General features: G+C 34.7%; 1 protein-coding gene across 1 annotated transcript; it reads right to left on the bottom strand.

The window, feature by feature from the left end:
- Positions 1–1,759: 1,759 nt before the first annotated feature.
- On the bottom strand, positions 1,760–16,832 carry cap1 (CAP, adenylate cyclase-associated protein 1 (yeast)). Its single transcript, XM_073821822.1, has 13 exons — positions 16,678–16,832; positions 12,562–12,669; positions 12,079–12,179; positions 11,905–11,982; positions 9,818–9,961; positions 9,518–9,603; positions 9,299–9,404; positions 9,045–9,219; positions 5,734–5,906; positions 5,359–5,482; positions 5,177–5,259; positions 3,050–3,193; positions 1,760–2,963 (listed from the first exon to the last, which is right to left on the bottom strand). Exons 2-13 carry the CDS (start codon positions 12,665–12,667, stop codon positions 2,880–2,882), a joined length of 1,404 nt encoding a protein of 467 aa, XP_073677923.1. The 5' UTR covers positions 12,668–12,669; positions 16,678–16,832; the 3' UTR covers positions 1,760–2,879.
- Between the last annotated feature and the right edge of the window lie 1,106 nt (positions 16,833–17,938).

Here is a 17,938-nt window from a genome sequence, read left to right as displayed (position 1 = left end):
ACATTAGTTAATGCAGTGTGAACTAACATGAACAAACAATGAACAACTGTATTTTCGTTAACTACCGTTAATGAAGATTAGTAAATACGGTAACAAATGTATTGCTCGTGGTTAGTTCATGTTAATTAGTACATTAATGTTTAATTAATGAACCTTATTGTAAAGTGTTACCGTTATAACTGACTTCAGGATGGCTAGCATAACTTTATCATGGACTAACCAAACCGACATGCATTAACCAACAGAAACTCGCATATTTTGGTGATTATTGCTGCTGAAAATGATCAGGTATTGTCATGTTTTGGGCTGTACTAGATGGTCAGACCGGGAAAAAAAAACATTTGGAGTACTATAGAGTGCCAAAAGTTAAAACAAATCAAGGAGAATAGTGCAAAAAACAAAAACAAAAAACTGAGGAACAAAAGGCGTTTGTGGTTTTGGTTGGCCAAACTGAACCAGGATTTCCAGAGCAAGAATCTTGACATATGTGCCTGTTATTAGATAGGTGAAATATTAGGCTAATATCTCAAGTAATACTGCTCATATGTATCTTTACCACCTGTTAACTTTAGTTTGTCAAATATTGTGCCCTTTCCTGCTTACTAAGTCCTTCTCTATATGATTTAACTTAGCAGCAGCTTCCACATGTTTTTCCCCTTGGTATAGGCAGCATAAATTAGCAGTTGTTTACATCTATCTCCAATATGGCCACACGTCCAGGTAACTGACCATTAAAGGGGTCATATGATGTTGCTAAAAAGAGCATTATTTTGTGTATTTGTGGTAATGCAAAGTGTTTGTTTAGTTTGAGGTCCAAAAAAACATTATTTTCCACATACTGTACTTTATTGTTGCTCCTCTCTGTCCCGCCTTTCTGAAACGCTTCGATTTTTACAAAACTCATCGTTGATGGAAACCGAGGTGTTCTCTGATTGGCCAGCTATCCGGTGCGTTGTGATTGGCCGAATACCTCAAGCGTGTGACGGAAATGTTACGCCCCTTACCACACGTTTCTCGGCGTGACAAGACAGAAACAATAAAACCCATTATAAATGAAGCATTTGTTGCATCCAGTGGGGATATAACTACGGATTATAATGCTTCGCGCCCCGTAAACATACCACCACGTCTGCATTTGCGTTTGTAGAACGACAAACAACAAGCACTACTCAAAACTCGCGTTTGAATAGTCAGTACTGAATTCTTTAAATATGAAAATGTACTTACAGGCCGTCAGTCAGAAGAGCAGACTGTCCTTGCAACATTGGAATTGCCCCACTTTATAGCCTTAACCGTTTGTGTACAGCTGGCATTGTAAGCCGCCCCCTTGCAGGTTCAGGAAACAGTCCTCCTTGAAATGCGCATCACCCACTTGGATATTTGCGTTGTACTGTTCCAGAACAGTGTTGTAAATACCACTTTCTAGTTGTGTCCTCATTTGAAAGGCCAAACAAAGTGCTTTCGCAATAAAACACTGTCTCCTCAACATGGCGGCTGCCACACTACTACAGCCGGTAAAAGTTACGCCTTTCTTTCCATATACACACGGGCGGTGTTATGCTAATCTGTATTTAATAATAAATATCTCTTTGGTTTTGAGACTTTAAGCTTTACAACTTTACAGATCTTATCTATGCACAAACAGCTACACTCCAAAGACAAAGGAAAACAAGAAACGCATCATATGACCCTTTAAATGCAAGATGCTGGAAACATGTCTGTCAATTATATTAAACAAAGCAGATCAAAGACTCAGAAAAAAAGTGATGTTATTTATTGCAACAGTTTTAATGATGTTTGTTCTCCAGTACTAATTCTCAGCCAAATAAAGACAAAAAAAGACAAATGATACAAAAGAAATTCTTATTTGTGGCCTCAATAGAATGGAAAGTAAAGATTAAGAGGTTGGAATTAAAGTCTAAACTAGTTAAAGCATGTGATGAGAGCAAGAGGTGGACACAAGTCATGTAAAACCAGTATCTGTACAGCAGATAGTTATATCAGACATGGACTGTACCGTGAACATCACAACGTTACGCTGTGTCCCCTTCTCTGCCTCCTCTCCAGTTTGTGCCAAAGACACTCAAGAAGACATCAAAACACTTTCCACACCTTTCTGTCATGAACCATGGAATGTTCATTTATTTATATTACAGGGAATGTGCATGTGCTCTGGAATACAATATGAAATCAAGAGAATAATGAGAGTTCCTAAAGCAACTATTGTTTTTAAACATCGTTTCAGTGTCATGATTGGAAATATAACTGTAATCCTGCAAGTCGCCAATTCGTCCTCTAAAATTTGATACAAATCTTCATTCAAATTATCCCTAGAAACAAAACATTAATAAAGTTACAGTAAACGTCTGCGTTGGTGGTCTGAAGAGGGACATTTGTGTGCTTCAGATCTGAATTGCATATGTTAAACAAAAAAAAACAAAAAACGCAGTGACCTCCCCCAACACCTGCCTCCTGACCAAAAAAATGCAAATGAAAAACAAACTAATGACATCAAAATTACAAAATATGATTAAAATAACTTGCTTCCTCATGTTGGCCATTCACGTTATTTTGCCTAGTATGGCTGCAAGACAACAACGAAACAAAACACATGAAAACACCTCAACTGTTGGCAATCAATTTCAAGTGCTAACGTTTTAAATCAATGGAATAGAAGAGAATGGAGCCCTGCCGCTGACTGAGCACGTGCTTGTGGTAAGCAAGCAGTCATGCCACTAGCTGAAGAAGATATGATTGCCGCTCTGATTGGCTGATAGGAGAGTGGACCTGGTTGGCATTCCATTCTACGCTGTAGTATAAGCTCGTTGGTCAGTCAGGTAGGACATTGCAATGGGGGTGGTCTCACACAGGCTGGTCCTTTATCCCGCAATCTCGGTCGCTGTGGTGACCAGCTTGCTACCGTCCCATACGGTTTTGAATTGTTCGGGGACTGGGATCTCAGTCTGGAATAAAACAGAAATAGAAAAGGTATTACTCACACTTATTATAATAATCTTACCAATTGTTGACGATTCGCTCTGTCACTTACATATTCTCCATCTTTGTTGGGCACCAGCACGTTCATCTCTGAGCTCTTAGCGCTGATGATTTCACATGACAGAGAGTCCTTGCTCAGGTACACATGGCAGCCATCTGTCTTGTTGATGGAGATGGTTGGCACCTTACCCATAACCTGGAAATCAACAGAAGAACAATGGCTCAGAAAAAGATACAGACGCAAAGAGTGATGAGAAAGAAAAAGTGGCAATATCAAGATATCTGGACCATTAGGAGAATTAAATTTTAATTAAAATTAATATAAATGTAATCAGTTCCACTGAATGAAAGACGACATTTTCATAAAACTACCATTGTGCTCAAACTGATCGCATTTGTGATGAGTTTAAAATTCAGAAGCAGAAGTGTTTAAGGGACATATGTAATCACGATCAGTCCTGTCTGACCAAATGTGATTGGATCACACAAGGCTGATGTTAATAACTTAATAAAATATTAATTTGTTTTGACTTAGCTCAGAAGAGTATAACATTTATACACCACCAGTCAAAAGTTTTTAAACAGTAAGATTTTTTTTTTTTTTTTTAAGAAGTCTCTTCTGCTCACCAAGCCTGCATTTATTGATCCAAACTGAAGTACAGCAAAAACAGTAAAATTTAAATTTTTACCATTTAAAATAAGTTTTCTATTTGAATATAAATTTCAAAATGTGATTTATTTCTGTGATTTCAATGCCGAGTTTTAGCATCGTTACTCCAGTCACATTATTCTTAAAGAAATCATTTTAATATTCTGATTTGCTGCTCAGAAAAAACATTATGTTGAAAACAGCCAAGTAGAATTTTGTTAGGTTTTTTTGATGAGTAGTAAGTTCAGAAGAACAGCATTTATCTGAAATAGAAGTCTTTGTACATTATAAATGTCCTAATTAATTTTGAGAAATATAAAAGCATCCTTTTATTTTTTGGATCAAATAAATTAAAAAATAAAAAGTACTCAACTGTTTTAAATATTGATAATAATAAAAAAATGTTTCAGACAGAACATCAGCATATTAAGAGTGATTTCTGAAGGATCATGTGACAGTAAAATAGAAAAGTTATTTTAATAGTAAAATTAATACATTTTTAAAATAAAATTTAAAGAAATTTTTTTTTTTTGCTGTACTTTGGATCAAATAAGAAAACATTAAAAATCTTACTGTTCAAAAACTTTTGACTGGCAGTGTATGTATCAGTATGTTAAAACATTTTAATTAACAGCAGTATTTACCTCAACATGCTAAAATGTTGAAAAGAAAATGTTTGAAGGGCATTTACATAATAACCTCATTTTATTTTATTGTATTTTTTTATTTTATACAACCATTTCTATGGAAGCTTGTTTTTGCCACAGGATAAAAACAACAACAACAAAAAAAAAAAAACAGTAATTTTGATTTTTAATCCCACAATTCTGACTTTCTGGTAAAGGTGGCAATTTCTTTTTTATTCTGTGGTGGGAATTAAAAGAAAAAATAAATAAATAAAAATTGTCTAAAAATTTAAATGCAAACTCCAAATTTCAAGATATAAACCATTTTTCTCAGAAAAATCTGAATAAAAAGTCATAAGCTTTCATTGTGGTGGAAACGCTTCCATTTAGAATCACATTAAAAAAAAAAAAAATTAAGGCAGATTTTAAGCCTGATTTGCACCCCAAACGATTAGGGAGTGTGGCCTGATTCAAGGCTTGTCTTAAACAACTTTTTGTCCAAAAAAATCGTCTACTGAGTGGCGTCATTCCGATTATTTAACTGCTCTTAAATGAGACTGAGTGTCCCTGAACTCAAATCGTAAATATCAAACATGTTTAAGATTTGAAAATCGTGTGTGGCCATCCTAAATGACACTTCAGGTACATCTACACTCTTAAAAATAAAGGTTCCAAAAGGATGTTTTTGCGGTGATGCCATAGAAGAACCATTTTTAGTTCCCCAAAGAACCTTTCAGTAAACAGTTCTTAAAAGAACATTTTAAAAAGCCTTTTTCATCTATAATTTTTTTTTTTTTCATCAATTCTTCATAGAACCATTGATCCCAATAAAAAACTTTTTTAGAATATATAAATGAGATACTAAAAGCAAGAAGTACAGGTACTAAAGCAAGAGTTTACACACCTGGACCTTGACATCTTTGCAGTTGATCACCTCAATAATGCCCACAACATCATCAAAGACGAGACCCAATTTCTTACAGTTATCTATAAAGACAACAACAGAACATCAAACTTATGTCTAAACTTTCTACCTATATAAAAACAAAGTGAACACTGGAGGAAATAGAGGTAGTGTGTACATACCTAGAATAATGGAGTTGATCTTCCCCTTCACCTGTAAAGTGCTGTTGTTGCACTTAAAGGCATAAACCACCTGTTTTAGTTCTGTATCACTGATCACAAGGCCATGGGCTCCCTCATGATTTTCCTGTAGGGGGAAAAAGCCCAAGAGAGAATCAGCAGAAGTAGTTAAATGAACTGGCCAAACAGTGTTGAGTCTTCGCAAAAATTCCCCAAAAATTCTACTGTCAATGTTTAGTCCAATACAAAAACTGCACATCTTTTATCAGCATGTGTAAACGCATCCAAGATTGAGATGGAAAATACCTTTTAAAATAGTCTTTCCAAAAATAATTTTAGCTGCATACACAGACTATAACGGCATACTGACTCACTCACCACTTTCCATTTCTTGCCGTCCAGCTCCAGCACTGGGGGCAGAGTTCGGGCTGGGCTGGCTGCTGCTGTGGGACGAGCAGCGAAGGGTTTGGGCCCAGAAGGCAAAGGACCTGCTTGGGATTTGAGTGCAGGATTCTTATGGGTCTTCTGGTCATCAGACACATGTTTCAGTCCTTAAAGTGAGTTAAAAGGACAGGGATATTAAAGATAAGTCTTCATAAATTCCTATTCCAGGGAACACAAATATTGACAAAGCATATACTCTTTATGTTGCATTAATATTATTAGCCTAATAGAAGTAATAGGTTTTTTATCTTTATTTGTTGGATTTTTTCCCCTCTGAGTTCAGCCTTTCTGCGTGGAACAACTGATAAGCTAGACAAACAAGAGACATTTTGACTGAGTTTCTACTAATATCTTATAGATTGTGTGTTAACTCAGTTCTTTTTATTGCCATGATTGTATGGGTAGGGAAGTAAACAGTGTTGGTAGTTCTGGGTATACTAGGTACTTGATGGTAACATGAATGTGAGAATTATTGTAATTACGGTTTAAAAAAATTCAAATAAAGTAGTTTTAAGTAATAGTTACTTGGGATAAAAATTGTTTGCCAAATTCACAAACAAAATAATAAATAAATAAATAAATTACAGCTATTACAATCACGGTTAATTTAGTTAACCAAAACAAACTAAAACCATTAAAAAAAATCTGGTACTTGAAATAAAACAAACTTAAATGGAAGTAAAAAAAAAAAACAACTAAATAAAACCAAAATAAAAACTATATAGACATAAAAAAAACACTACAATGACAAAAACACAAAATTACTATAACTAAAATAAATAAACATACATACATATATATATATATAAACACATATATACATACATACATACATATTAATATTTTGAACCAGGTTTTTATATATATGTATAATTATTGTAATTACAGTTTTTAAAAATTCAAATAAAGTAGTTTTAAGTAATAGTTACTTTGGATAAAAATTGTTTGCCAAATTCACAAATAAAATAATAAATAAATTACATCTATTACAATCAAGGTTAATTTAGTTAACCAAAACAAACTAAAACCATAAAAAAAAAAAAAATCTGGTACTTGAAACAAAACAAACTTAAACGGAAGTAAAAAAACAACTAAATAAAACCAAAATAAAAACTATATAGACATAAAAAAACCACTACAATGACAAAAACACAAAATTACTATAACTAAAATAAATAAACATACATATATATATAGTGTGTGTGTGTGTATATATATATATATATATATATATATATATATATATATATATATATATATATATATATATTATATATATAAAAAAAAAACCTGGTTCAAAATATTAAAAACATTAATATTATCACAATGAAAACTAAAATAACACTTTTGGTTATTTATGAAAGAATAAATAAATAAATTATAGCTTAAAAGGGTAAATTTAGTTAACCAAAACCATAAAAAAGTCATCACTTGAAACACAACAAACTTTAACTGAAGTAAACAAACAAACAAAAAAAACAAAAACAACAATTAAACTGAAAATATAAAAATGTATTACGGCTGTTACTTGAAATAAAACAAACTGTAACTGAAGTAAAAAAAAAAAAACAAAAAAAAAAAAAAAACAGAACAACAATTAAAGGAACGCTCCACTTTTTTTGGAAATAGGCTCATTCTCCAACTCCCCCCCGAGTTAATAAGTTGATTTTTACCGTTTTGAAATCCATTCAGCCGTTCTCCTGTTCTGGCGATATCACTTTTAGCATAGCTTAGCATAGATCATTGAATCCTATTAGACCAATAGCATCGCGTTCAAAAATGACCAACGAGTTTCCATATTTGTTGTATTTAAAACTTGACTCTTCTGTAGTTATATCGTGTACTAAGACCGGTGGAAATGCAAAGCTGCGAGTTTATAAAATGATAAGATTAGGAACTACACTTCCATTCCGACGTAATAGTCAAGGAAGTTTGCTGCCGTAATATGGCCGAAGCAGGCGGAGTATTATCAGAAATGAGTTCCCAGCTAGGTTAGCATTTGCACATGTGCTGCGTGGTATTGCTGCTCCTGCTTCGGCCATATTACGGCAGCAAACTTCCTTGACTATTACACCGGAATGGGAGTGTAGTTCCTAATCTTATCAGCCTAGAAATTTGAAACTTTGCATTTCCACCGGTCTTAGTACACGATATGTCTACAGAAGAGTCAAGTTTTAAATAGGACAAATACCGAAACTCGTTGGTCATTTTTGAAGGTGATGCTATTGGTCTAATAGGATTCAATGATCTATGCTAAGCTATGCTAAAAGTGATATCGCCAGAACAGGAGAACGGCTGAATGGATTTCAAAATGGTAAAACTCAACTTATTAACTCGGGGGGAGTTGGAGAATGAGCCCATTTCCAAAAAAAGTGGAGTGTTCCTTTAAACTGAAAATATAAAGATGTATTACGGCTGTTACTTGAAATAAAACAAACTTTAACTGAAGTAAAAAAAATACTTTAAATTAGTTTAACTTTATGTAATAAAATAATAAAGCTGAAATAAAAATTATAGATAAAATGAACTAATGACCAAATGAACTGAAAACATTTAAAAAACCTGGTTCAAAATATTAAAAACATTAACAGTAATCACAATGATACTAAAATAACACTTTTTAAAGGTTATTATTAATTAATAATAATAATAATTTATTATGGCTGTTATAATCAGGGTTAATTTAGTTGAAGTTAACTAAACTAAATTTAAAAAAATGTATTTAATTATTAGTTATGTAATAATAAATAAAACTGATAAAAATTTATAAAAACTATATAGACTATATAATTTTTTTTTATAAAAACTAAAAACAATAAAATAAAACTGGTTCAAAATATGAAAAATTTAATAGTTTCGCAATGGAACTAAAATAACACTTTTATAATAGTTATTTAATAATAATAAATGGCAAATTAGATACCCTACAGCCTCATGGAGGTGCACAAGTGAAGGCACTGTGCCCTTTTTTTTAAATCATGAAGGCTGCATTGACCTTTATAAATACACACACACACACACACTGATGCTCCCATTACAGTGCATCAAGTGGAACTATCTGCATCATTTCCATTTAGTCAAAAGAACTGCTTAATGTTTTAGCAATGAACCTTCCATCATCTAAAAAGCAATAAAAGTGCAACTAAATGTTTTGTGCATTATGATGGATACATTTTGACCCCATTTTCCCAAACAACATCATATCCATTTGCAGTACTATATCAAGTCAGGAATCCATTTAATACCTTTAGTAATATCAGCTCCCTTGTTGATGGAGGCAAAGAGAGCATTGCGATTGACTGGTCCAGAGTCTCCACCCGACGATTTGTCAAAGTCCATGGGGGGTGGAGGAGGACCTGGAGGAGGTGGGGCTGGTGCTCCTCCACACGGGGCACCTCCAGAGGCTGAAGCAACCGGACCCTGTGAAACCAAAATGGTTAAATATTTGGGAAATTTGTTTTCAGAAACAAAGATGTGAACACTCAAGAATGTGGCTCACAGTCTTGCTCCAGCTCAGTCCAGTGGTGTGGTGCTGCTTGATGTAGCCCTGCAGCTCAGTCCAAATGGTCACATAGGCATGGACCCAGTCCACATGCATCTTATCTCTAAAAAAAAAAAAAAAGAAAAAAGAAAAAAAAAATGAATAAGAATAATTGACAGATATGCCATTTTGCCTGGCATACAGAGAAGCTGCTTCACATCACAGACAGATACATACTTCTCCTTGTAATCCTTGAGCACACGGTTTGTGTAAAACATGGCAGCGTCCTGCATCTCCTTCACATAGGGGCCTGGCTTTGGTGCCTAACACATTTAGAAAGAAAATGATAATGTTTATTAAAATAAATGAAGAGCTGGTAGTCAGGGAGATATGGACATCCTAAATCTAAACTCCTAAATGTAATGTAGAAGCTTTAATTTGATAAAAGCTGCTTAACAATTATTTGTATTATGAAAAGCTCTGAGCAAATAAACATGAATTGAATTGACAGTTCTAGACTCCACCCTCCGACCTTACCATGGCAACCCAGCCAAGGGCGGGAACGCTCTCGCTGACAGCAGAGAGGTGGTTGAAGAAAGGTGAGGAGCGGTTCTTCTCACGGAACGACTGCACCTCCTGGATCGCTTTAGACACAGGGGCCAGCAGAGAGGTCAGAGCAGACTATATAACAGAGGAAATTGAGGAAAAGAGGAACAGACAAATGAGATTATGAGAAAATGTTACAAAAATAGCAAATGACGTTGGAGTCAAAGTTACACTACTATATAAAACTTTGGGTTCAGTAAGTAAAAAAAAAAAAAAACTAATATCTTTAATGAGCAAGGAAGCATTAAATTGATCAAAAGTGACAGTTAAGACATTTATGATGTTACAAATGACATTCTATTCAAATCTGTAAAAAAGTATCCTAGTTTCCACTAAAATATTGAGCAGCACACCTGTTTTATAAGAAATTATAATAGAAGAAATGTTTCTTGAGCAGCAAATCAGAATATTAGATTGATTTCTGATGCACTATGTGACACTGAAGACTGGATTAATAATGCTAAAAACCACAGGGACAAATTATAAATACATATATGTGACCCTGGACCACAAAACCAGTCATAAGGTTAAATTTTACAAAACTGAGATGTATACAACAAATGAAAGCTCAATAAATAAGCTTTCTTTTGATGTATGGTTTGTTAGGATAGGACAATATTTGGCCGAGATACATCTATTTGAAAATCTGAAATCTAAGGGTGCAAAAAATCAGAATACTGAGAAAATCACCTTTAAAGTTGTCCAAATTAAGTTCTTAATGCATATTACTAATCAAAAATTACATTTGGATAGGTTTACAGTAGGAATTTTACAAAAAATCTTCATGGAACATGATCTTTACTTAATTTCCTAATGATTTTTGACATAAAAGAAAAATCAATAATTTTGACCCATACAATGTATTTTTGGCTATTGCTACAAATATACCCCAGCGACTTAAGACTGGTTTTGTGGTCCAGGGTCACATATATATATATTATATTTAATTATATATTTAGTATATATTTTTAAATATATTAAAATAAACAAAATATTTTAAATTGAATTTATTCTGTTACTGTTTTTATTGTATTTTAATAAACAAAATGCAGCTTTAAGAGTAGCATAAAACACACTAATTAAACAATGATTAAAAACATTAATCAAATCATACCAATTTAAATGGTACCGCAGAAGTCGGTCTTATTTTAACATTCAACATAAGTTTTTGAACAGTGTTTTTTAAAGAAGTCTCTTCTGCTCACCAAGCCTGCATTTATTTGATCCAAGGTACAGAAAAACAGTAAAACTTAGTAGAATATATTTTAAAATGTAATTTATTCCTGTGATTTCAAAGCTGAATTTTTAGCATCATTACTCCAGTCACATAATCCTTCAAAAAACATTCTAACATTCTGATTTGCTGCTCAAAAACATGTATTATGATGTTGAAAACAGTTTTTTTTTCAATGAATAGAAAGTTCAAAAGAACAGCATTTACTTGAAATAGATATATTTTGTAACATTATAAATGTCTTTATCCTCAAGTTTGATCAATTTAAACAATCCTTGCTAAATCAAAGCATTAATTTCTATTATTTCTTTCCCAAAAAATTATACTGACTCCAAACTTTTGAATGGTATAGTGTATAATGTTACAAAAAAAATATTTCAGATAAATGCTGATCTTTGTATCTTTCTATTTATCAATGAATCCTGAAAAAAAATGTACTCAACTGTTTTAAATATTGAAAATAATAATTAAACTTGAACAGCAAATCAGCATATTATAGTGATTTCTAAAGGATCATATGACACTGAAGACTGGAGTAATGATGCTGAAAATTTACCTTTGATCACAGGAAATTACATTTAAAACATGTTCAATTTAAAAATATATATTTTAAATAGTAAAAAAAAAAAAATGTTTTTGCTGTACTTTGGATCAAATACACGCAGGCTTGGTGAGCAGAAGAGAATTCTTTAAAAAAAACCAACAAAAAAAACCCCCCAACATTAAACATCTTACTGTTCAAAGACTTTTGACTGGTAGTGTAATATGGTGCAGGAACACTTACATCAGAAGGTTTCTGAGAGTTGGAGGCAGTGACCAGAAGCTGTCTTTGACAGGAAAAGGCCTGCTTCATCATCTCAGCCTATGACACGAAACAAAGGATAATACACACTGAGTGAATTCTTTATCAATGTGTCACAGAATTCAGGTGCTATAATGACAGCGCTGCATTACGTACATGTTTCTGGACGTCACCCCCTATCTTCTGACTGAGGGCGGCATACTGAGCCACAGGGCCAGAGATCAAGCCATCATAGGCTTCAACATACACCGAAACCACTGATGAGAAGAGAAACAAGAGCAGAATGACACCACGTCTTGACCAGAGACATTACAACATTTCCAGCAACAAGCACTTAGTCTTCCTGCGGACATGTCCTAATGGCAGTTTCACTATGCACTCACAGTTCTAAAATAGTCATTTACAGGGCTAAGCCAAAAGAACTCCCACATAATTATGATATTAATGCCTTGCAAGTCTATAGGCTTTTTAGTAATCTACTGCTAAAGTAATAGTACATGGATTTTCAACAAACTATGTGATTTGAGGGAAGATAATTTGTGCAGCAAAGCTTAATTCCCAAGTGCAAATTCCTAACTCCGAAGCAGTAAACAATGCTAATTTTAGTCAGACAGATCTGGTTTACATTTTTCTTATTACCTCCAGATGCAGCTGTAGGGCCACCTCCACCCCCAGAACTGGACATGGCCTCCAGACGGCCCACAGCCACCTCCAAACGCTGCACTAGACCCGCCAGCTCTGCCATGCCTGATCGGTGAGAAAAAGAGAGAGACGGCTCAGTGATTACAAAAACAGACATTGTAAAGAAATCACCATAATCAGATGCGATTGTTAGTAAGAGAGGTTTAAGCAAACTTTAAAATGATTGGAAAAGTCTAGCATATGTCTTTAGAGAGAAGTAATTTTACCAGAAAATCAAGGTAGTTTCTTTAGGGATTCAAGCACGTAGCTCTGAAACCCTATTGTAATTGTTAGAGTGGCCAAGGATCAGCAATCTCCACGTAAAACTGATCGGGCAGACCAAACCATAAGTCATAGAGACTTGAAACTTGGAGGGATTGTAGTACTCACACCATCTACAACGTCACCAAGGCTCACCCCAGTCGGCCTCACTGGAGCACTACAGCGATCAAAGGTATGAAAACACACTTAACTCCTAAAATGTTCATCGCAGGCTCAAGTGTCTTATGACGTTGGAATCCTTGGCTTACCTCAGACTAAACTTTCTTTTGCGAACTAGTCCTAGGGTTTTCACCTGGTCGGAACCAAACCAGTGCAGGAAGATTCTCTGGAATTAACCAAAAAGCTGCAACTTTTAACTCACCATTGCAAAGGGGCGCCAAAACATTTGAAAGGGGCAGAGCCTCTTTGAATAAAACAGCAATAGGTTTTGAACAGAATGAGATATCTTTGCGAAACTCACAACGCTCATGTAAGAGCTGAATCTGAGGTCACATGAAAAAAGTTGCAGAGCTTGGCCACTTGGTGGCGCTATAACAGTAAAAAATAAATAAATAAATAAAAAGGCCATAACTATGCACCCATTTGTCCTATCCACATGTAATTCGGTATGCATGGCCTTGGTCCAAAGTGCCACAAGTGGCTATAAGGACATTTGCCTATCTCGGTGAACTTGAACATCAGTGGGCGAGATATCGCATTTTTCAAGGCCATATACTCTGCCTTTTTCAATTTGACTTATTACACTCATTTATATTTATGGTAAAATGAACAACGAGAAACAATGGAAGTGTGCATATGTGCATAAAAAGTCAACAGATGGAAAATATGGATGCACAATGTGAAAAGCCTGGAGAGAATGTAGGACGTGCCATAACATGCTGTCCCACAAAAATGCTACAGGAAGAAAAAAATCTGCACCTGAGAAAAGAAAAATATGCCAAACCTCTAAAGATACAAAAAGGAGGAAGCAGATCTTGTTTGCCTTCTCTGGGCAACTTTCAAAGGGCAAGTCCCTTTTTACTGCCCCTTCACAAGCATTCACAGCAAACGGGTAACATTACATAACAGAAACCTGATACATGAATCTGGCTCACTGACTCACTCCTCCTCTCACCTGAATGGCTCTTCTGGGAAATGTTCAGGTATCCATATGAGCACGTAATCAAGTGCCTTTAATGAGAGCTTGCACGAAATCCAGAGGGAAAAATCTCACTTATTTGTAACTCCTCCGGGAATCATAAATTTCCCAAGACTGCATTATAACTACAGTAGAAAACTATTAAGAGTAAAGTACATGTTGGATACATTACATTGCACTAGTATCGAGAAAACGCTAGTTAATAACAATACTGTTATATGTATAATAACAGACTCCTTGGTGGCCACAAACAGCTGTGGCTGTTGTTTTCAAATGTTCACGCAACTAGAATGAACAAAACATTTGATCACGCAGGAATAAAATCACAGAAGCACATTCACCTTTGAGGAAACAAAAACACACAAGCAAATAAAACAGGTAATATGCACAATTTCAACGGGCAGATTAGAGTCAAACTAGATTCAAATTTCTCTTTTCTCCCTTTTTCGCATTGTAAGGAAATATTCACATTCAAATTAGAGCAGTCAAATTGTCTTGCCTCAGGTAAACTATTTCAGACCAGTTTCTAGTGTCCTCTGCCTAAAAACCAGACTGAGTCAACAAGAATTACTGAAGAAACAGCCACCTCCAGATGTAGGAAAATCAATGAGATGATCTAAACTGCCTAATCATTTGGGTTTAAAATTACCTTCTTCACTCATCAGCCAACAAGGAAACTTAAAGCCAAGCCAATCAAAACTTCTACTAGCCAAAAATAATAATAAAATAAACAAACCAGATTATTAAAATCACTGCTAGGATTTACACAAATGTATTATTAAATTTGATTCTGAATCAGTGACTTGAAAGCTTTCAGTTTTATGAGTTAATCACTGTATGCCAATACCATTAAAAAATGTATATAAATAAAATAAAATAGGTGACCCTGGAGAACAAAAACAGTTAGCATGGGTATATTTGGAGCAATAGCCAGCAATACATTGTAAGGGTCAAAAATATTATTTTTATTTTATACTAAAAAATCATTAGGATATTTAGATCATGTTCCATGAATACATTTTGTCAATTTCCTACCGTAAATATATTAAAACTTAATTTTTGACTAGTAATATGCATTGCTAAGAACTTAATTTGGACAACTTTAAAGGTGATTTCCTTATATTTAGATTTTTTGCACCCTCAGATTCCAGATTTTCAAATAGGTGTATCTTTGCTTATTTAAAAAAAAACACTTATTTATTTAGCTTTTTATTCAGTCAATTTAAAAAAAAAAAAAAAAAAAAAAGACCCTTACGACTGGTTTTGTGGTCCAGGGTCACAAAATAAAAACATTTCATTTTTCTAATGTTGGCTCCTGGTTTGAGGAACTAATTTATTAATAATATCTTTATTAATAATAAAATACTGAGTTAATGTGCATTACCCACCACAGCTGATTTTTACCCACATTTAGTGTGTTATGTCACACTAAAGGCAATAGTTTCTGTGCCTCAGTATAGAAACACTGCATTACACCTGCTCTAAATTCTCCAGGTAACACCCTAAAGATAAAAATGTCAAAACAAGATAAGAAACCTACAGTCCATTCAAAAGTAACACTGAAACGTCAAGCGTAAGGGTGCAAGCTGTGCTTCTGGACATAAAAACAGGTCATTTATGCTTCAGGACTAGTAAAACTAGGCCACATCAGATCCAGTCTCGGCATAGCGCAGGGTGAGATGTGCCACATTCATAAAACATACATGCATACATATACAACACTACCAATAGTCAACTGTCTTTCTTGACAAGCAATCAAGCCATTAATAGGATTGCAATAGGATACGAGGCAAGAGGCAAGAAGCAAGCCAAGAGATTTGATGTGATTTGATTTGACTGAATAATCAGGCCAGCCGGGCAACACGGTCGAGCATTCAGTCAGACTATACAAAGCGACTGTTTATAGAAAATAATATGAACACGGAAACAATGTAGCAATCGCGATAAGCTTGCGTTCAGATTTCCTGCACTTTACGCCCGCCCCACTTCCTATATTTGCGCTGTAGCGATTCTCAGTCGGATCACTTGAACCGATTCACAAGACTGGGATTAACAATTTATGAATTGAATTGAATTCGGTTTTTTGAATAAACAACTCAAAAACTAAAACCGAGAGTAATGAATGAGCTTTAAAACGATGACCAAGGATCTAAATTGATTTAGCTAAATATTATTCTACAAATAAACTGGAAATATGTTTACGATTTGGTCAAACGAGAGTTCACAAAGACATGCGAAACTGTTCTTTTTAATAAAAGCGTTTGACGTAATGACGCAAAAGAATCACAGAATTTGAATCGGTTCTTCGAAATGAACTGCTCGAAAGAACCGATTCGCAAAAGTGAATCAGACTTCTCATCACTGGGCGCTGGGCTCTGCAAGATCAGGAACTTTTCCACCCGAAGCATTACACTGCTGTTATGAAACCTGCATACATGTAGTTGTATGATAAAACGCGTTTTATTCATAAGGCCTACTGCCACTGTGAGGATTTATCGCTTTTGCCAATATAATGCCTGAGCGATGCCCGTTTCAGTTGTCATGATTTGCGCTCAGACGCAGCGGCGCGCTCTGTCTAGAAAAGATTTCGCCGGCAAGTCGGTTAACACAGATATCTAACAAAGCAGGCAATGCATTCGGCCTTTTTTCCTTACCGTTACCGTCTGAGAAATGTTACAGTGGTCCTGGCTTTAGTCTTTGATGTTGAATGGGTGTGTTACGGGCTCCCGTCTGCGTTGTCTTCCTGTATGAGCGTGTTGAAGTTCCCAGCTGTCACCGCGCGCTGTTTCCGCCCAAAGTCCACCAACTGCTCCACTTCCTTATAAGGACAAAGGAGAGAGAGAACGAATGTGAGATAGAGTGATGAAAAAGAGAGGAGCAGGAACAGGAAGACAATTTTAGACTTGAGTACGAATATGTATTTGTTTATGTTATTATGAGGTCAGCCAGTCTAGGTGATTTGGTGTAATATTCATAAAACGAATTCCCTCAGTCTACCATGTAAGAGATGCGAATTGTGTAATAATGAAAGTGCTTATTTTCTCAGTTTTACTTCTTGTTCACTTACAGCTTTGAAGATTTGGCCAACAATATTAATAGAGCCGGAGGAGAAGAGAAGTCTGGGTTTCAGTACAGAGCCTTGTTGGCCAAACAGGAAGTGTGGATGCCACAATTTTGATCTGCCCAAACAGTGCATGGAATTACAAGTGCCTGCTTTCACTGACTAGTAATACATGGACAGTTTTCAATAGTTGATCAGTGTGCTTTAAACCAGGGGATTTGCAACACTAACTTTAATAATGTTAACATATTTTCAGTAACACTTTATTTTTTAGTGCCCATGTTACTTACTGTTGTACAATTATGCAAAATTACAAAAGGACAGCTTAATATAAAGTGTAACCTATTTTCCTGTGTTTTTGTTTAATGATAGTTGTTAATGAGTCTCTTGTTTGTTCCAAACAGTTAAACTGCATACTTTTCTTCTAAAAAAATCCTTCAGGTCCCACAAATTCTTTGGTTTTCAGCTTTTTTTTTTGTATTTGAACCCTTTCTGACTGTATGATTTTAAGATCCATCTTTTCACACTGAGGACAACTGAAGGACTCTTTTGCAACTATTACAGAAGGTTCAAACGCTCACTGATGCTCCAGAAAGAAACACAATGTGTTAAGAGCTAGAGGGTGAAAACTTTTGAAGATTAGGGTAAATTTAACTTATTTTGCCTTCTGGGAAGCATGTAAGTATCTTCTGTAGCTTTTGAAGGGGAGTACTAAATGAAAACTAATATTTCAGCAAAATAAAAAAAATGTACACATCTTCATTCTGTTCAAAAGTTTTCACCCCTGGTTCTTAAGGCATTAGTTTTTCTTCTGAAGCATCAATGAATGTTTAAACCTTGTAACAGTTTCATAA

The sequence above is a fragment of the Garra rufa genome, chromosome 17 (assembly GCF_049309525.1).
Source record: "Garra rufa chromosome 17, GarRuf1.0, whole genome shotgun sequence".
NCBI lineage: Eukaryota > Metazoa > Chordata > Actinopteri > Cypriniformes > Cyprinidae > Garra > Garra rufa.
The sequence above is the reverse complement of the archived record's forward strand: the minus strand, read 5'-3'. Positions and strand labels throughout refer to the sequence as shown.

Bases quoted from the DNA above. Each gene is read 5' to 3' on its own strand.
- cap1 (XM_073821822.1), bottom strand. From the start codon at position 12,667: ATGGCAGAGCTGGCGGGTCTAGTGCAGCGTTTGGAGGTGGCTGTGGGC. The intron at 9,604-9,817 runs GTAAGGTCGGAG...TAAATGTGTTAG, and splicing joins CCCTTGGCTGGGTTGCCATG to GCACCAAAGCCAGGCCCCTA. The intron at 5,260-5,358 runs GTATGTACACAC...TTGTCTTTATAG, and splicing joins GATCAACTCCATTATTCTAG to ATAACTGTAAGAAATTGGGT.